Below are 19,904 nucleotides of genomic sequence, written 5' to 3'. Positions count from 1 at the left end.
CTTCATCAAGTGCCTGGAAGTCAGGGCAAAGGCACGTTTGTCTGCAGACTGACTGGGCACCCCTGTGAATAGGGCTCTCCTTTGCTATAGAGTCTCCTACCCCATCCTCAAGAAGTTCCTGCCTCCCAAACACTCCAAGGTAGGGGCATTTGTGTTACGCATTCCCCCATGAAGCCCTGGAAGGCTCTGCTGACAGTTACACAGCCTCTGAGGGGAGCACAGGACATGACTACAGCCACATGCCTTTCATAAGAAAAAGGACGGTAGTACTTACAGGAGGCCTGCTCTGGCCAAGCCTCTGTCATTGACTGTCTCATGGACCCTAACAGGATGCCCTAGGGATAACGGCAGCATCCCTACTTCATATCCAAGGGCACTGAGGTTCACAGTGTTCAGTGACTTGCCCGTGAGTGATCACGGGAGCTCTGACACTACAGATCTCTGGGAGAAGAGCAGAAGGCTCTGCTGTAGGAGTGAGCCGGGGACCCAAGTGGCTAGACCAGCATGACAGAAAGCCTAAGAAGAGACTGAAACTGAGTAGAGGTGTACAGAAGGTGATTTCTAAGAAAGAAAAGAAGCCTTTGTCCTGGGGCACATGAATAGGCTTGGAGACTAAGCAATCTTTTTGGGGATAGACACTGGGGAAGTGACTTTGGAAACTGGATGGTGCACATAGAGACAGCCAATAAGGCAGATGTGACATGGCTAGAGGCTGCTATGGTGTCCTTTACGTTTGTGGTGTAAAATGACACTTCTCAAGTAAAGTACAAATAGGGCTGATTTCCAAGTGGGCTTTATAGACATCATCTTAATTCTTAAAGGAAGCATGCCAGTCAGGTTGGGAGAGGCACAGCTATGTCTCTTTCTCTTTGTTCTTCCATAGTCAAAGAGAAATAAGACGCCGGGGCAACTCTGTGTGATTGAAGAAACATGAGTTTCCCATGATAGCTGCCAGAGGGGAGGGCACAATGTGATGCCAAGATCTTGCCTCTCCTGGGCAATCATGTCCTGAATCTCCCAAGATTTTCATGACTCCATTCTGGAAACTCCTTATACTTAATGCTTTCTGATGCTTCTCCGCTCTGTGCTTCCTTCCCTCCAGCACCCCTAAGTTCACTGGCCATCACGGGCTCCCACTCTCTCCTCATACACCCAGATCTGAGGTATAGGAAGTTTTGGCAGACTCAGCTCTGTCCCCATGTAAGGCATGCTATGGGTTCTTAGACCCTTGGGGATTCATGAGTAGATTTTGCTCTACAAGGATGCTCTGATACAGGTAAATGAAAAGGAAGGAGATGGACCAAGATGGAGTGGAAAGAAGAGATGCAAGCGTGAGAGAGGGTCTCATGAGATCTGGACCTTTCTGGATAAGGATACCAACTTTATAAAGTAAAACATAATAACGCCCAATCAAAGACTCCTGCAGAATGGCAAAAGTCTAGTGTAAACCTCCTTCGCTGGTACTGTGAGCCCTCTTGCCTTCCAAAATCTCATTTCCTGTCCTCTCTCTCTTCTCCCTCCAGCCACATGCCCATTCTGGCCTTCTCTGCCTTCCGGTCGCCACTAAGTAGCCACGGTTTCCGTTGCACTCAGAGCTTCGACTTCCTGAGGGCAATCTCCTCCTGGCTCCTCAACAAAGCCCACTCTGGTGGCCTGAAGTGGGTGTGAAGGGTGGGGTCACTGCATGGTATGACAGGAGCAAGGAATGGGGCAGGCATAGGAAAGGTGGCAGGACAGCGAGGTGGAGAGATGGTTGAAGGGCAGGTAAGTAGGGCCTCCTCACTGTCCTCTGGATCACTGGCTCTTACCCTAGGCCTCAAACCAGACTCTCTGAGCATGAGACACTATTGGGAAGATGAGCCATGCCCTGAATCTGCATGCTATCCCCGCCCCCACCTCCACCCACAGTGACCCCTTCCTTTTCTTGGTGGCCAGAACTGGGTTTGGGGGCTAGCTAGAAAGGGATTTCTTGGACTGGGAGATGGGAGCTGAGTGTAGGTAGGGAAAGCCAAGAAGCCAAAGGAAGAGCAGAACAGAAGAAAAGGATTGAGATGGAGGCTGAGCCAGGAGCACCTGGGGCAGTGTGAAGGAGCAGGAGGAGTCGGTGGGAGCAGCCCCCATCCTAGGTGAAGCTGAATGGTTTGTTATCTTTACCCACCAAAGCATTTACTTTGGTTAGTCGCCCGATCCACAAACACTTTCGAGGAGATGACATTACCGAAAGGGAGGAACATCTGCATCAGCTCAGCGTCCCCAAACTCCTGGGGCAGATGGTAGATGAGCAGGTTACAGCCCTCGGGCCCTGCGGTGAGGGGAGGGGTGGGGAGGGAAGAGGGATGGCAGGGTGGGGGAAGAGAGAGACAGAGGAAAGGTGAGCGAGTTAGGCAGCACAGCAGGAAGGGGGGGTGGCTGGGAGCAGGGCTAGGCGGCAGGCAGGGCCGCTTTCAAGAAGCAACCTGGGGAAGTTTACTGAGCCCCAGGTATGAGCTCCAATCTCTATTTGGCCTTGGGCAAGACACTGAACCGTTCTGTGCCTCAGTGGTCTTTCAGCAAACAGAGCAATAGTGGGTGCCCTAGCAGCTCTGGGGCTGGAGGGGCAGGAAGAGTCAATGAGAGAATGAGGTGAATATGCTAAGGCCTGATCAGCTGTGTCCCTGGAAATGAGGCACTGAGGAAGGAGCACAGAGTTTAGGGGTACTCCCTCCTGCTCAGTGCCTGGTCTGGGGAGTGTTGGTGACACCTCTTTCTCTCCCTTTCAGGCTCAGTTCAGGCCTGGCCTGCAGTCTTCCAAAGGCCCAGCTGCCACCTCGACACCTTATACTCCCTCCCAGTGTTGAAGACAGGAGCGAGGTTTTCTCTTCCTGATCCAGGCATCCAGCACGTGGCCCAGGAACAGCTTCAGGGAGGCCCCATAGTCGTCAGAGCACCTGGGAGCTTCCTTTTCTCATTTGAATAGCAGCCAGAACACTTCACCCTGGAGACCATCCTTGTGCTGTCCCAAGCTTTGTGTGAGACCCAGCCCACCCTTGCAGCCCCTTCAGACTTAAGTCTACTGTCACCACTTTGCAGCTGAGGAAGCTGAGTTCCGAAGAGGTTAAATCAATTGCCAAAAGACAAACAAAGGAGGGGGCGAGGGTGGGGTCGGGGAGGTAGAGGGGTAGCCAGGATAGGAACCCAGGCTGCAGCCTTCAGAGCGTGAGCTCTACTTTCTTCTGCCTCTCTATCATAAACCATAACCTTCCAAGTTTCTCTGGGGTTTTGTCTTTCTGGAATTCCCAGATAAAGCTGTGTTTCTTTTTACAGGGGTCAAAAGGATCCATTTTTACCATTGAAATGGAAATTATTCCTAGTTAGTGCCCTGTCATCTTAAAAAGCATCCACCACCACACACCCCATAGACTTTGAGGAGACTTAAGGTCCCTGCAGTGATGACGTGTAAACACGAGCTCCAGTGAAGGCCATAAGACCACAACACGGCCTAGCACCAGCTACGTGGACAGCAACACGGCTGGCTTAGGCAGCCAGAAGCTACTGCCCTGCTCACCTAGGACCAGTGAGGCTGCCAGATAATCCATCCTGGGGACAAATAACTGGCACTGGGCTCTCTTCTGCCCTCCCGCTATCTTCCTCCTCCTGACTACCCCACCACTACCAGGCTCAGAGCCTAAGGATGCTCTTGCCCGCTGAAGCCACCTGCTAAGCCACTGACCTCTCTTGTCCCTGGTAGGCCCTCCCCCTAGGGCCTCTGCCAGTAGATGGTGCATTCAGAATCTGGCATAGGTGTGCTTCCTTTCCACCACCGAAACTTTGGTGGCCCTTCCCTCACCCTGTCTGCTCCGACAATGCTGTGTTCTTGCTAGTGCATGCCTGCTGAATGTAACTCTTACTGGTCCCTAGCATGGGGAGACCACCTTGGGGGAAGAAACCACCAATGAGGACCAATCTAATTCATACTCCTCCAGATGCCCTCCAGATTCTCTCCCCCAACACCTGCGAGGTTTTTCTGTCCCACAATAAGGCCACTCTCTATGGCAGGGCCATTTGTCTTCGCCCAGCCATGTCTCCCTGTGGTCCAGCATACGCCTTCCCTCCTGTTCTCTCATTCAACTCTCAAGGCTTCCCTGATGGCTCTACTCTGCGCCATGCTGAAACCCGCCTTGGAACTGGGGGTCCCGCACTACAGATTGAGAGTCCTCTGTGAGCCTTCAGAGACATCAGCTCAGTCCTGTCTGCAAGGTATGGCTGAAACGCCCTCAGTGTCATCCTAACTGAGACGCTAGGAGCTGCTATTGTCCCCATATTTAAAAGTGATCCTGTACGTACGCCAACTCTATCTGCATTGGTTCATTCACAGAATCCAGCCCAACATAAAGCGATGGTGGACAGTGCTTCAGGGACACACCATGACCACACTTAGCCCCAGGCAGAGCTGCAACCACAGTCATCCCAGAGAGCTACTCCAGCCATCTGTGCAGCAGGTGGCCTGGGGATAGGTTCTAGGATCTGTTGGTTTTTAGGCTCAGCTCAAAGACTAGGAGATGGCAGGAGGCTCCTCCCCAGGTACCACTGTGTTTTGACATTCGGCAGCAGTCCCACCGTCATGGGAGAGGTGACGATGTTTTAAGAGAGTCCCTGCAGTAGAGCTGAGGGGATGCAGCCTTCTTTCTTGTCCAGGCTTCTCACAAACTGTGGGACTTGGCTGGCCCACCTTCCTTCCTATCTCCTGGGCCCCAGGCTCACCTCATGCTAGGCAATTTCTTTTGTTCCTGGTGTCCACTACTTGCAGCACCTGCCTCCCTACTTCTGTGTGCTAAGCTCCTCCTCCTAAGCCTACAATCTGTTCCCAAATGCCATAACTCAACTGTGTATGCAGCATGGTTCTGTTAGCATCTGCATTCATGCCCCACGCCTTCCTGCCTTCTGCTTCCCTAGGGAGCGTGTAGATCATGGCTAGGAGAAAGGGATGCGTCCGTGGAATATTTCTGCTCTGTGAAAAGAGCAGAGTGAGGACTGTCACACGGGGCCTGGTATAGGGAGCAGGGTGCAGTTAAGGTTGCACAGAGCTGGAAAAGGTATGAGAAGAATGTCAGAGCTAGATACATAGTGTAGCACAGAATAGGAATTCGGGGAAAGGGCGGGAGGTAGAAAGCAGAAGGGGACTTGCGTTTAAGGCTAATACTTAGGGCTGTCATGTGTGTTGGGTTAATATGACACTAAGATGCAGCATGTGCATGTGCGCATGGCCAAATTTAGGGATTCATAGTCCTTTAAGAAAGATCGATGAAGGGATCTGAGTACAGTACAGGTGAGCAAGTAACAAAAGTTATGGAACTTTTAGGCAAAGCTCTCTGCTCTGCAACACTGGGACTCCCACCTAGTCTATCTCTTGTGGCTCTGACTTGGCTAAGGAAGGTCTGGGCTGCAGGAAGGCAGGCTCCAAGGGAAGGGATTTTTGGGTGAAGCAGGCCTTGGGGGCTACTCCCCATGCCGAGCTCACTGATGGGGTCCCAGTTGGTACTCAGCTACTGCAGGGCATGGTAACAAGGAAGAGGATACGCCCACCACAGACCTCCTGGGTTCTGGGTATGAGGAAGTGTGATGTGGGTCTCAGGAGCTTGTCTGATGCATGGAAACATCTCTTGCGAGGCGTTAGAGACACGGACTACAGGAGAGCAGACCTAAGTGAGTTTGACACACACATCTCTCTACGGAATTGTCCTCAGCATTTTGATTGCGTATGTGATGGAGTGGAGTGACTGTGTGGAGTCACCTAAGCAGGAGGTGATCATTCTGGGAGTCTCACCCAGAGGGGTGTAATTTGAAATCCGTGTTTGCAGCTATTCAGGAACTAGATAGAGTCTTCTGGGGTCTCTCACCAAAGGGATGTGGAGCAATGGGCTCCCAAAGTCCTTTGAGAGTAGTAACCTATATCCCCGATCACTGGCTGCAGGGGCCACACATCTGACATTTGAAAACCACTGGATCCTGCCATGGGGACTTCTTAGACAGATTTGATGGCCTTGTTACCGGTTGCTATTATCAGGGGGTGAAGAAGATGGGGTCCTGTTGGGGTCCCTGCTTCTCAAGCTCTGTGGCAGGGTCTCTGAGACGATGCTTCATATAGTTTCCTATCTTGCTGTTTCTGTGGATCTCTGGGTATTGAGCGGGAACCCGAGGCCACCATGCAGTCTCTAACAAGGCTTTGGTCTCCCCTGTCCTGCTCTTCACACACTTACTTCTGCACACAAACTTCTAGGGCAACCCTTTTCACTAGACCAGCAGCACTGTAGCTCATCCTGCTGATGGACCAGCCTGTCTGGGAGTGCTGCCTTCCTCTCCAGATCACCAGGAGGGTACATGTATCCTGTACAGGATAAACCTGCCTCCTTTTCCTGGCCCTTCCAGCCATAAGAATTTATTTCTCTCTGCCCTCCACATTGGCCAACTCCTACCTCTCAGGGAAGGCAGTTGGATTCTATTTCCTGCAGCACTCCACTTCCCTGACCACTGTGGCCTCATCACCATTTCCTTCCCAGTGCCCTGTGCTGCAAACGCTGCTCCATTGCTGGAGCCTCACTTCCCAGCTCTGCTCTCACTCTTTGGGAACACAGCAGACGGACCTCAGATGAGCACCCTAGGGAATGGGCCTGTGTGTTCTCCATAAAGCAGAGAACTCCCTGGAGCAGGAACAAGGCCTCTGCCAGCAAATACATCCTCAGATTCTGTTCAGTCTTGTTTAAGAGTGACTGAAAGTGCTGGCTGCAGAAGGAAAACAACCTCCCAATTCTCAAGGGTTGGTTTTTTTTTTTTAAAGGACCAAATGTACTTGCATGTGAGGTGTGTGAGACCACTGGCAAATGATGGTGGGGAATAGGGAAGGTGCCTTGTGCGTAGCTTGTTGTCCCCTGGGGCATGGCTTCTGCCATCTGCCCCAGGGCCAGTCTACCGCTTTGATTTTTCAGAGTGACCCACAAGATACACAATTCCTTGTATACATAGGAGAGTGCCTCTTCTTCTAGCTCTGCAGCTCTCCCACCTGCCTCCATGCACACATTGAACCAAGGTCCTATTAGAGGCCTAGGGCAGCCAGAAGCCCAGATAAAGCAGCCTCTTCAGGGAGTGGGGAAGGGAGGGACTGAGACTCACCTTCTCTCTGTTGCTGGGGAATCATTGGCGGTGGCTGAGGAAAGGCCTGGCTTATCTGACCATAGGCAGCAGGGTAGGCAGCTGCTGAAGAGCCGGAGAGAGTCAAGAGGTGGCGACAGGGTGCAGAGAGATACAGACAGGGCGGGAGGCCAGAATAAAGAGAAAGATTTCAGTGTCAGTTAGTAAGAGTCACCAGCCACAAGGTGTACAGCAGCTCAGGCTGGTCAGAGAAAGCAGCTTTCAGTTCGGGATACCTATGAAGGGGAAGTGTCAGTGTGAAGATCAGAGACACGTGTGTGTGTGTGTGTGTGTGTGTGTGTGTGTGTGTGTGTGTGTGTGTGCGCGTGTGTGTGTGTAGCTGACCTATCCTCACTTCTGCTCAGATGATACCTGGTGAGAAGTAAGGAGCTGCCTGTTGAAGTGTGGATGTGTGTTCCCCAGGAGTGTACCTGACGCTCTCTGTGTTCAAGGGAGGGAGGGAGGGCTATCTTTATTGGCAATGCAGTCTGCCTCTCAAAGCTGCAGAGCCTGAGCTTAGAGCTAGGATGGGCCCCACAATAACAGAGTCCCTCTTGTGTCCAGTTGAGTAAAGACAGCATCTCCTGAGTAGAAGTGGCCCCATCACCCTAGGGTAGGGTATCACTAGCTCTCCAAAGCCAGAGAAGTGCCTTAGCCAGGCCAGACAGTGGACATAAGCTGAGGAGGGATGACAAAAGTTTGTGACCAAGTAGAGAGACAAAGGGAGAGGCTTGGCTGACAGTTTGGCTGGGTTCTATGACACCTGGCCTGTTGGCCCCAGACCATCTCTTCTGCCTGCCTGTCCATTTTTCTGCCTCTCCTCTAGGCTCCATCTTACTTGTCTGGATAGGAGAAGCTGCTTCCTCTCCAGAGTCCCTCCTCCTCTTAAACCCAGGCCTCTGCTTCCTGGGTCAGAGACCATGAACTGCACAGAGCAGCAACTGACATAGCTGTGCAGCATGAGACTACCAGGCACATTGGACCTGGCAGTCAATCTGATACAGACATGAGGGGCACAGTTTTACTATGGCTCAGCAACTGATGGAGTTCCCTCCAACCCCATGCCAGGGCACCATGTAGAGAACCCGGGGTGGAAGACAGCCCAGGGGGTGATGGGAGAGAATAAGTGTCTTTGGCAGCACCACCCTCCCTCCTTCCATCTGAGAGCCTCCACTGCTCCTTCCCTTCCTCCTGTGGGGCTGAGCCCAGGGGTGGAGAGGAAAGCCACCCCTGGTGCAGGTGTGTGGAGAGACGCAAGTACAGCTGGTAAAAGAGGCAAGAGGGCTGCATGGATACTAACGTCCTGCATACTGCTGCACTCCAGCGTAGGCCTGCTGCAGGGGGTCCGCTGCGGTGGGGCTCTGTGCTGCAGGAAACCAAGAGAACAGAGGTTCAGAGAGTGCCAACCCCAAACTAGCCCTGTCCCCACCGTGCCCAAAGGGGTTCCACTGTGGCTGTGCTGCCTTCTCTAGGCACCGCCACAGGCTGGCTGTCCTTGAGGCAGGGCAGCTGAGGCAGGCGCCTTGAGAGCTGGGTCCTGTTGGAGTTCTCTCTTTTGTGCACCCAGGACCCTACGTAGACACACGGCTGTTCATTCTGACTTGGAAGTGCGTGGGGAAGCTAACCCTGTGTGGGCTGAGGTCAGTTCACATGGAGCTTGTGGTAGGCTGCATGACAGCCCCTCAGTGGGGAGCCATGAGGGCCCTGGTCCTGGAGAGGGATGGAGGATCCAGGGCCCTTTGTTCACAGATTCCCACAAGAATGTAGGAGCAGTGAGTGAAAGAATGGCTTTCAGATCCCACACGGGCGAAGGGCAGGTTCTAGGAGTACCTGCTCTGACACTCTGTCCCCAGGCTGGGTAGTTTTATGCTAACAGGGCCCAAGCTAGAATTATCTGGGAAGAGGAACTTCAACTGAGAAAATGCCTCCATCAAACTGACCTGTAGGCAAGTTCTGTAGGGCTTTTTTATTATTATTAATGATCCATGTAGGAGGGGCCAGCTCATGGTGGGTAGTGCCACCCTTGGACAAGGGACCATGGGTTGTGTAAGACAGTAGGGTGAACAAGCCACAGTGAGCAAGCAAGTAAGCAGCGCTCTTCCATGGCCTCTGCTTCAGTTCCTGCCTCCAGGTTCCTGCCTAGGCTTTCCTCCACGGACTGTGGCCCTTGATACATTATCCAAATAAACCCTTTCTTTTCCAAGTTGCTTTTTGTCATGGTCATTATTACAATGATGAGTCATCTTAGGTCTGCCAACAGGACTTGGAAAAAGATACCTGCCAAAGAGACTGAGGAGCCAGGAAAAAATAAGAGGCTTGAGTGGAAACTTTAGCAAGACTCTCGGGGAAACTGGACTAGGGAAAGTTTTGTTTTGCCTCCAGCCTTTGTTTCTGCTGGGATCTCAGTAGAAGAATGAAGTATGGCCCATAAGTATGTACAGCAGTTTTACCAAGGCCAGTGATGCTGTTGACATGAGGAATGGCCTGGCCCAGGAAGATGCGTGGAGATAGAACCCAGTCCCACTATGTTTGGAATAAATGGAATAATTTAGGTGGCAGAAAAAAAAAAAGCTCCTGGGCTCAAGCACCGTTTGACCCAAACTAGCCAAGCTAACAACCTGTGAGGCTTCGATGCCTTTACTTGGGAGAACGCCCACTTCCTTCTGAGCTCTTATCTATGAGTCTTTAGCTGTATTTCCACTGAGAAACAGCACCTAGGGCTCAGAGGAGTCTTGAGACCAGCCTGAGACAAAAGTCCCTAGAGACAGGGAGGTGACAGATACAATATCCCCTAGACACTGCGTGCATGCACATATGTCTGCAAGCCTGCACACATGTGCGTGCATGCACACACACACACATACAGAGAGAGGGGGGGAGGGAGGGAGGGAGGGAGGATGGGGCTCTGCCTAGCAGGAGGAAGCTGAGCAGAGATCATATGAGTTACTTCATGCCTGGGACAGTCCCAACCCAACACCCAATGCCTCCATTTCCCCATGGTGGAGACTAGAGCCAAGAACTCCAAGCTGTGATATTTGGCAAAGCTAATTTCTGCTCCCTCTTGCCTTTATCCTTTGCTTTCTTCTGAGCTCTCTAGAGTGACAGCCACATCTGCTTTGCTGTTTTGGTTTCCCCAGATGCTCAGCACCTTTATGCTGAGTGCACTTAAGAAAACGTGCACTTTTCTCACATCACAAAGTCTGAAGGCAACGTGCAAAACTTAGAAGCAGTGCCCAGCACGGTGCTAGGAGCTCAGCAAACAGTGCTTTAGGAGGAAAGTATACATAGTTCGTAGTGCTTGTCAGAGCCAGTCCTTTAAGGGTGGTGCTGCGTGGCTGTTAAAAACACACACATTACACACTTCCAGCATGGTCGTGAGCAAGATGGGATGTGGCTGGGGCTAACAACTGGAAAGAAACATGGAGAGACCCCTCTCTGCCTCTCTGCCTAACGACCTCATTAGTAACTGCCAGGAAGTGAACATTTTGAAGGATCTCGCTCATTACAGTGGCTCCAAACTATGCATTTAAAGATGGTAAATTAATTTTTTAATGTGCTACTTTTCTCCTTTCCTTCCCTTCATCCCTCCTCTGGTTCTTTCAGGGAATTGTTGAAGGGATACGGCAGATTGTTGCAAACAGGGTAAAGAAATGTCTCCAAGCTCCATCAGGGAAATGGCTCACAGATGCCAGTAAGGGTGGGGAAGGAATTGGAGATCCAGATGGCCTGAGAGGCAGGGACGAGTGGAGGAAGAAGACGCCCAGATGTGCCAGCAATCACATCTCCCAGCTGACAGGACTGAGATTAGTGGGGGTCACTTCTGCCTCTAGCATGCCAAGCTCCTCCTCCACCACAAGTGCTGGGCAGGAGTCCTCATCCGTAAACAGCCCATCATCCTCTGGGCTCTAAAAGTCCCTCTCCAGACCCCTGCGGACTGAGAGTTGCACTCTGGGACAAGCACTGGGATCAAGACCAACCCTGTGCCCATAGCTAGGCAATTCTTCTCTCCTGTTACCTCAGCACACTGATCACACTCTGCTCTTGCTACAGCTCTTTGATACTGCAAATGTCTGCGAAATCAGAACCTCTAAGCTTTGTCAAGACTCACAGTGGATTCTGATGAGAAGGAACCTGCCCCTCCTAAGTGGGTCTATCACAGATGGCCTCTTGTCCTTATTGGACTTACCACCTAACAACCCAAACCCTTCCAAGCAGGCCTTTTCCTGCCTCTTGGTGTCCAGGACAGCCTACCCTAGGGCTGCAGGTCTCTCTCTTCACTTGAGTCCTTAGCCATCCTGAATCAGAGAACACTCCCTCGTGATCAGATTTAGATGTGCTGTTTAAAGTTGAGGTAGGAAGGTGGAGATTGTGCTCTGAACCGAACTTTGACCTCCTTGGGGACAATCTGATGTCCTGAAATCCTAGCATCTAGGGGATGCTGGGATTTTATGGCCCCTTCCTCTGATCTACAGAAAGGAGGACAGTACTTTGGACATCTCTATTATGTTGTCACTTGCTAGTCTAGGACTCTGGACCCTGCTTCCTTGGCCTGGTATCTGCCTTCCTTCGTATGAGGAGGAAGTGTTTCAGGACAAGTGTACACTCTTGCCATGAATCTGACAGGAACAAAGTGAATCCGCAATCAGAAATGGGCCTCGTCTTCATAGTTCCCACCTTCCAAACACAGACCCAGGAGCTGTCCAGAGTGCTGACCTAGGTTTTGTGTGCACCAAACACTGAACTAGAATCTGAGGGCTAGACTGTCCTTCAAAATAACTCCAGTTCCTTCCCCAATGAGTCCTTTCTTACTTATCACTAAACGCGGTTGTTCCTTTAGCTCCTGGCCTCCTAGTTATTACAGCTCAAATTCACAATAAATTTGCAGTTACTGGCCTCATCTCTCCACTTGAGTTGTATGATTGTTTCCCACGTCTTTTCTTCCTGAACAGAGTCCCTGGGATGGAATTCTTTATTGACCAGAAGGCACTCCCTCCATGCTACTATTTTGGCCCCTTCTCTCTCATTTCAAGCTCCATGAAACAGGAAGGTGGCTGGCCCTCTCTGATCACCATGGAACAGACAGATGGCTGGGGCTGTGTGTTCCTTCTTCTAATAGTGAATAATAAAAGAACAGACATGACGTCTGCTGCTTGGGGAAGGAAGGGACACTAGACATGCTTACCTGGGTAGGGGTGGATGCCATTGGCAAACACAGCTTCTGCAGCAGGCTGCCCATTGGCCTGTGGGGGGAGGCCCGTGAAGCCATTCACCCCAATGGGGGATGGGATGCTAGGCACAGCTGGTGCAGTGATGCCTGGAGGGGTGCTGCCACCTGGTTTGGGAGAAGCAGAGGAGTTGGGGGAAGAGATAAGGCAAGGACAACAAAGATGAGGAATGCTGAACCATGGAGTTTTACCACGCTATCTCCCAGGGCTTGGTGACAGACTTGGACCTCACACAGCCACCCTGTCTTGTTAGTAAACTATGCCTTGGTTTAATTCCTTTCATTTAATGGCTTCATTCATCTCAGGTTATTCAAGGCAGAGCCCCTCCCCCATGAAGAGTCCTCTGACCACTGATGGCAATCCTTGAACCTAGAGCACACAGGCTATTCTCAGGGTCCTTGCTTTTAACCACATGTGGCCCTTTGTTCTTTTTCAGTGGTTCTTGTGCATGTCAGGCAAGTCAGGATTAGGTCCGTGGAAAGCTTATCTGCCTCTCTAAGAAGATTTCCTACTCATCCTGAGAACTCTAGATCCTTACGCTGAGGGAGAAATGGCAATTCAGAGTACGATCTCAGCCCCTACCTATTTGGCTTCCTTCGGCAGAAGCAATAGTGGTGGTCATGAAAGTGATGATTAAGGTGAGTCAATATGACAACACCATGCATCTTCCATAGTCCAGGTGGTGGGTACCAAGATGCAGGGCTGTTATTTTGCTGAGGGTCCAAAGTATGGAAAGAACCTTTCTATTGTAGCTGAGGCTAACCCACTTCCCAGAGCCATGAGGTGTCCCTGAGATTGGGGACCAGAGCTAAGTAATAGGGTGATGCTCTAGTTGAGCCCAGGAACATCTCAGTCTTCAGTGGCTTTGCGATGGGAAAGAAGAAACTGAACCTCAGGAAAGTTGCTGCTGTGGTCTGGTGCAGAGAGCCAGAGAGCTTGGTAAAAGAGAACCCACCATATCATCCCATCCTTGGATTTCAAGCCTAGGGCTTTCCAGTGTTGATCCCTTAGTCATTTGAGGCCAAACAGTTCCTTTTAGGGAGCCAATCTGTGTAATGTGGGGTATGCAGCAATACCTTGCTGGCCTCTACACACTAGATGCTGGCATTCTCTCTTCTGAGTTGTGACAAACAAAAAGTCTGTGGCATTGCCAGATATCCTAGGGGTGGGAGGCAAAATTGAACTGGGCAAGAGCCAGAGCCCATCAAAAGCATGTCTTGTGAGATGGGTTGATTCCATGGATGACTCATGTGGTTCTCTAGTTGGGCCTGTAATTTCTCGGAAAATGCACATTCATCAAGGTTGGCTTAAAGAGAAAGGCCATGGCCACTAAACAGGCAGGGCTATGCTGGACCTCCAACGGAGATGTTTTCATGTCACTTTCTTTCCGGACGTTGGTAGTTAATACACATAAAGGTGAATTGTTTTTAGACAAGGACAACTTGAGAGAAACCATCTCACCCTGAAATCCTATTGTGGGTCTCGTGGAACCCTTATCTCATTCTCCCTTGGGCTCCTATAGATTAGAATTTTTTTTTTAAAACAAACTACTTGGGCCTAGACCCTATGTGTTCTTACTACAGAATGAACCACTAGCAGTTGTAATGACACCCCTGCCTAGGCCCTGCTACAAATTCTCCAGGCTAGGGACTAACTGGCTCACCTGAGGTTGGGGTCATAGGTGCGGCTGCCAGGCCATTCATGTTGAGAGCCGCCATCTGCTGCATCTGGGCGGCAGCGAAGGCAGCCATGGGATTCAGGTAGCCTCCTTGCGCAACCGACGCCATGAGGGCTGCTTGCTGCTGCATCAGCTGGGGCAGAGGGAGTGGAAAAAATATCACAAGCTTCCAGGCCAGGGGAGGGGTGTGGAGGGGGGGAGGGCAACCCTCCCACCAAGGGTTCAGCTCCTGGAGACCAACTTCTGAGCCTCAGGGAGCTGGTACAGTCTTTTGGTCTCTATGACTAGAAAGCCCCAAGGCAACCCCTTGACTGCCTTAGTCTCCAACTTCCTGGGAACCGATTTAAAAGGGAACAGCGGAGCCCTTGGGGATCTAAGTTGTGCAGGGTGAGGGAAAGGGACTGGTTTTATGTATGTCAGACAGTCTGTGTAGGGCATGTTATTGTAGGGCATGGCACCCAGACTCCTACAGACCTGCTGGATGAGCCATATACACTTAAAAGGGTCAGTTTCTGCTCAAATTCGTCACATAGAAGAGACAAAAGAAACATGAATCGACCCTCCAATGTTATTACAAAGGGGAGCGGGGGCCTGGGGATGCTGCTGTAAGTGGTCTAAGCTGGGCTCTGCTCAAGAAGTGATTGGTATTTGCAGGATTAAAGCCAGAACCCTGGAGGACCTCAGGGCCGCCATCCAGGGATGGCGGTTACAAGTCTGGAGACAGAAGAGGGCAATATGGTCAGAGAGGGTGCAGCTGTGGAAGAAGTTGGTGGGTCAGAGGCAGGGGAAGAGTGGGTTCATGAGGCTTTGGGTCACCTCACACAACCACCACCAGGAGTGACCAGAAGGCTTGAGAAGAACCTCTATGAGTGGAGTTTGGAGAGTGACCATTACCCCATTGGTGCTTTCTAGCCTTCACATTGATTTGGTGAGGGGGTGGGGTACAGAGGAGAACCATCTGACTACCCTGCCAAGGGTGTTCTCTAGGAACTACTCCTTGTAACTAAGGACAGCATCCCACCTCCACTTGGATTCTCATCTTAGCTCCCGAGGCTACACTCCCTGGGTTTATGCCTGACCTTTACTCTGGGGACAGATCAAAGTGTTTGGGTGGACATCCTTCTTCCCTGCGGCTGGGGCAAGGGGAGCTCCAGAACCAATCCCCGCCCACCCTTGCCCCCACTTACTGCCTGAGCGTAAGCGCCATAGGCTCCGAAGGGGATGGCCATAGGGTTGAACATGCCCATCTGGCCAGCCATCTGCTGCATCCGTCGCATCGTGCGCTCCTTGTCAGTGTCTGCAAACTTGACCACCAGGCTGGAGGAGGCTCCCTGCAGCCAGGGTGGCACATGAGACCCTCCTGCCCCAGCCTTCACCCTACCGTCCCAGCCCTGGCCCCAGGTACCCCCTGCTCTTTCTGCGGAGTGGTATTATTCTGAGGTCATCCACGGGTACCAAGTCTAAACCCCACATTTTTCTGGGTTACCTAAATCTACCCTGATCGAGAAATAGTGGTAAGGCTGATGAGACCCTGCACGCACCCCGAGGGCCACACTCACAGGCATGGTCTGGCTGCCATGTAGAGCGTTGATGGCGGCTTGTGCCTCAGCATGGGAGGAGTACTTCACAAAGGCGCACCCTGTGGGGATAGGTCAGGCTGAGCCATGGTCCTGAGGACCCAGAGAGAGAGAGAGAGACAGAGCGAGCGGAGAGAACGTGACCCAAATGAGCATAAAATGTTAAGGGGGTAAGACAGTGATAGAAAGAGGGGCAGAGCAGAGAGACCCAAGGCCTCCTCTCCTCTTAGTCTCGACGAGAACCACCTGAGGGCGGCTCTAGCATCCTTCACAAGCCTGCGCTCGAGCGCGTGCGCGCGCACACACACCCTTGCTGTTGCCGTCTGGCCCGCGCAGGATAGTGCACTCCTCGATGTTCCCGAAGGCCTCGAAGAGGCGGCGCACGTCGTCCTCGGATTGTTGCTTGTTGAGCATGCCCACGAAGAGTTTTCTATCTTCTAGAACAAAATTAGGAGATGCTTACCCGGGCCAGGGGCAGAGCAGTGGGGAGGTGGGGTAGGGCGCGCCAGTAAAAGGCAGCGGCCGGAGAGGGAGGGCAACGGGGTAGGGGGAGGAGCTTGACGGGAGGGGGCGGAGCTCACAGCCAAAGGGCGAGGGAAAAGGAGGAGCTTGACGGAAAGATTGGGGACTTTCAGCCCGGAGCAAAAAGCAACTGGGAGGGTGAGGGACTAGCTCGGCAGGAAGAGAAGGAGCTCACAGCCAGAGGTTGGGGTGGGGAGTGGGGGGCGGGGAGGAGCATGGCTGGAAGCAGCTAGGTTACTGCCAGCGCCGGGTGGCGGTGGCAGGAAGAGTGGAGGTACGGGGAACAGAGCATCCAGAGCAAGTGGCTTCAGCGAGGAGTGGGAACTGGATGGCAACAACTCCCTCTGCCTCCTCCTGCGTGAAGGCAGCTCTCTGAGAAGCCTAGTCCCGGGTCTGACTTCTGGCCTAGGTCACAAGTGTCGTCTCAGCTGCCTTGTGTTCCCTTCCTTCCTCTAAACCCCATCTTCTCTGACGCAAGAGTTGCAACAGGACGTCTTCCTAGAACCGTTAGCTGGTACCGTTTGTTCCGCACGGGAGGACCTGGGTCAAGTCCTCCTCTAAGTCCACCTCTTGCCCAATGGGCCTTGTACCATCCCTCACTTGTCTCCCTGCTTTGCCTGTGAGATTGGTTTCTGTCTGACTTGCCTCCTCACCATCTCTGGATTGCTCCCTGGAGAAAAAGGCTAAATCTTCCTGCTTCAATATCAGGCCCTCAGTGTGATTGTGGAACGGACCCAGTGACAGCACGCTCTGTTCAGAGCAGAACATTCCCTCCCTAGCCACCCCAGGTCCTCCACCCCAGCCGGATGCACTCATTCATGATGAATGGATTTTAGCTCCTCCCCTAACCTGCTGGATATCTTGTGAACTCGTGGCGCGGGGGGGGGGGGGGGGGGGGTGGTGGTGGTGGTGTGTGTCATGGACCAGCTGCCTGGCCCTCTACCATATCTGGACAGCGAAAGTTCTGGGTCTGCCCCAACCTGGGCTGCTCTCCTCCTCTAGGGGACATGGCAGGCTTGTGCGTTCAAACCTCACTTCATTTTCAGTATTACAGTGCTTCTAGCTCACCAACTGCAAGCGTTGGGGTGGCGGTGGGCGGGGGTGGGGTGGGGTGGATGTCAGAGACCAAGAAGAATGTGAGAGGAAATAATAATAAGGGGTGCGGTGGAGAAGACAGGGGAAAACAGCAAGTAAAGAGATTGGAGGCAGAGACTCGGGAGAAACGGGATGGGTAGAAAGAAGGGAAAAAGGAAGAATAGAAACTTTAGATCTCGGCCGGGCAGTGGTGGCGCACGCCTTTAATCCCAGCACTTGGGAGGCAGAGGCAGGCGGATCGCTGTGAGTTCGAGGCCAGCCTGGTCTACAAAGCGAGTCCAGGGCAGCCAAGGCTACACAGAGAAACCTTGTCTCGGGAAAAAAAAAAAAAAGAAACTTTAGATCTCGATTTTCCTAATACTACAACCCTTCCTCATGTTGTGGTGACCCTGGCCATAAAATTATTTTTTGTTGTTACTTCATAACTAATTTTGCTACCATTAGGAATCATAAGGTAAACATCTGATATGCGGGATATCTGATATGTGACCCCTGTGAAAGGCTCGTTCATCCCCCAAGGGGGTTGTGACTCACAGGTTGAGAAAGGGAGGTGGGTACCCTTAGGTTTGCCTCGGGAAGTGGCCACAGGCCACGCTGAAATGGAGGAAGAGCTTTCAGTACTTCAGTGCAACAATTGAAGCTTGCCTATGGCCCAGCCAGGTGCCCTTTAAATGCCCCCAAGTTCACGTACACTATGTCCAAAAGGCTAAAATCCTGGTAGCTTCCTAATCCCTGGCCTTCCCACTCTAAATTCTCTTCCCACCCTTCAGAAAGACATGACGCCTCCTTTGTGACGTTGATTTAAAAGCTGGGACTCAGTTCCTTGCCTCACTCTCCTCCTGATGTCTGAATTTATTCCTCTATTATTGTGACTGCATTGTGATTGCATTAAAACTCACCTGTGGTGGGGTGCCTTTCTATCCTGTCTCTTCCCTGTTGCCAGTGGTGTTTCCCCCCCTAAATTTTTCTCCCCTGTCACCCAGTTCCCCTCTAGTGCATATACTTCTCTGGGGACCTTTCTCAACATGCAGGGTGCCAAGCTGCCCCTTTGCTGATCATCTTGATGACCCCCAGGGAAACTGTGGCTCACTTTTTCCAAAAGCCACAAGACAGCAAAACAGACCTGGTTCCAAGACTTCTTCCTTCCTCTCTGGAGAAGCCTGCAAAATGCAGAGTTCCTATCTGGATCCTGACTGTCAGCGGCTTGCACTCTTCCTTTACATTTGGATTTTGTTACCATGGAGCTAGTCCTAAAGCTTGTGTTTCATATCAAGCACTGGAAGGATTTTGAACCTGGAGTGGACCTGCTGGGCGGGCCTAGCATGATGTACTCAGTTTCCTGGCTTCCCAGGTGTTTAACTAACTGCTTTGTGTCTCAGGTTTCTAAGTCTATAAAATGGGGACGGCGTGGCCTTCCTACCTACAGTTCTGGGAGTTGTTGCAGGGGCAGTGGCCTGGTGAACAGTAACACGATTATTTGGGATTCTTCATGATATCAGAGGAGGAAATGGATGCTGTTTCTCCCTGGTTTGTGCTGCCCTGATTTGGCTACAAAAGTCTCTGTTCTGCAATGAGTGAACTACAGCCAAGGTCTCATTTACATCCCAGGGCCCTTGCGGCTGTCTTTTGCTATTTAAAACTGGGAGTGCTGGGGTTGGAGAGAGGGTTCAGTGATTAAGAGCACTATCTGCTCTTCCAAGGGACCTGATTTCAATTCCCAGCAACCACAGGTTGGCTTACAACCATCTATAATGTGATCTGATGCCCTCTTCTGGCATGCAGGTGTATATGCAGGTAGAGCACTCATACATTAAATAAATCAATCAATCTTAAAAAAGAAAAACATGGGAGTGCTGGTGCCTGTGGGGGTGCAGAAGTGCCTGGAGCTCCGGGGGCAGGAGAGTGGCATTCTGCAAGGTAGGTGCCAGTCCCAGGGTGGGCAGCTTGGCTTTGGATCTGGATGTCATAGCCTCATGAGAGAAAAGCTTGAGGTTATCCAAGTACCCAGAAAAGTTTGGGGTGAAGGTATTTATGGACACCATTGGAAAGACCAGGCTAGGGCACGCTGTGCCTTTTGTCTCTCCTTTCTGGCTGTCCCTTCTATCAGTGATTATTGAGAACTTACTGTGTGCCTGGGAAATGAATCTGAGATGAACCTGGGTGAGGGTGCTTCTGGATTTTTCTTTCAGTAGGTTGTAAAGTTGCACATGGTGATCCAAAAATTTTGCATTATGGGCCCAGAAACTCTGCCCTGGAGCCCCAGAGAGTAGTCATGCCTGGATTCCTGGTGGAGGCTCACATCTAGCAGTAGGGAATGGCTGGGCAAGAGACACGGCTATGCCCAAAAAGTTCCCAAGAAGAGGAGGGCTGGATGTGACCTGGAGCATCTGAGCAAGGACTCAGGGGAGTGTTTTTGACTACCTGTCTCACCTGCTCCCATGTGATTCCGTATCTACACTTGAGTATGCAGTGTTCCCTGTTCCTCTTCTTCCTCTCTCTTCCTACTCCCTGCCAGGGCTTGTATCTGAAGCATATGCTTGCTATCCCTTATAACAAACTCTCAACTTTGTCTCCCTCTGGCTAGCCTGGAGTTCTTTTCTGCAGTGTAGTCAAGGGTACGGCTGTACCTAAGGGGAGGTCCCT

The 19,904-nt window shown here is 51.7% G+C and overlaps 1 protein-coding gene across 42 annotated transcripts in view; it reads right to left on the bottom strand.

The window, feature by feature from the left end:
• The window catches only part of CELF4 (CUGBP Elav-like family member 4), a 280,175-nt gene that overhangs the window by 11,186 nt on the left and 249,085 nt on the right, over positions 1-19,904 (bottom strand). For 7 of the 42 annotated variants that reach the window (XM_084778868.1, XM_084778829.1, XM_084778846.1 and 4 more), the window contains exons 4-11: positions 15,953-16,081; positions 15,627-15,706; positions 15,255-15,398; positions 14,053-14,200; positions 12,347-12,496; positions 8,465-8,530; positions 7,147-7,230; positions 2,159-2,302 (exon numbers count right to left, since the gene is read on the bottom strand). In XM_084778868.1, the coding sequence (XP_084634994.1) occupies positions 2,159-2,302; positions 7,147-7,230; positions 8,465-8,530; positions 12,347-12,496; positions 14,053-14,200; positions 15,255-15,398; positions 15,627-15,706; positions 15,953-16,081 (945 nt within the window). The remainder of the gene's footprint in view (positions 1-2,158; positions 2,303-7,146; positions 7,231-8,464; positions 8,531-12,346; positions 12,497-14,052; positions 14,201-15,254; positions 15,399-15,626; positions 15,707-15,952; positions 16,082-19,904) is intronic. The other 35 variants (XM_084778862.1, XM_084778831.1, XM_084778869.1 and 32 more) reach the window with 7 other exon arrangements.

This window comes from Acomys minous (genome assembly GCF_964271855.1).
Source record: "Acomys minous genome assembly, chromosome: 4".
Taxonomy (NCBI): Eukaryota; Metazoa; Chordata; class Mammalia; order Rodentia; family Muridae; genus Acomys; species Acomys minous.
This window is presented reverse-complemented; position numbering and strand designations above follow the sequence as displayed.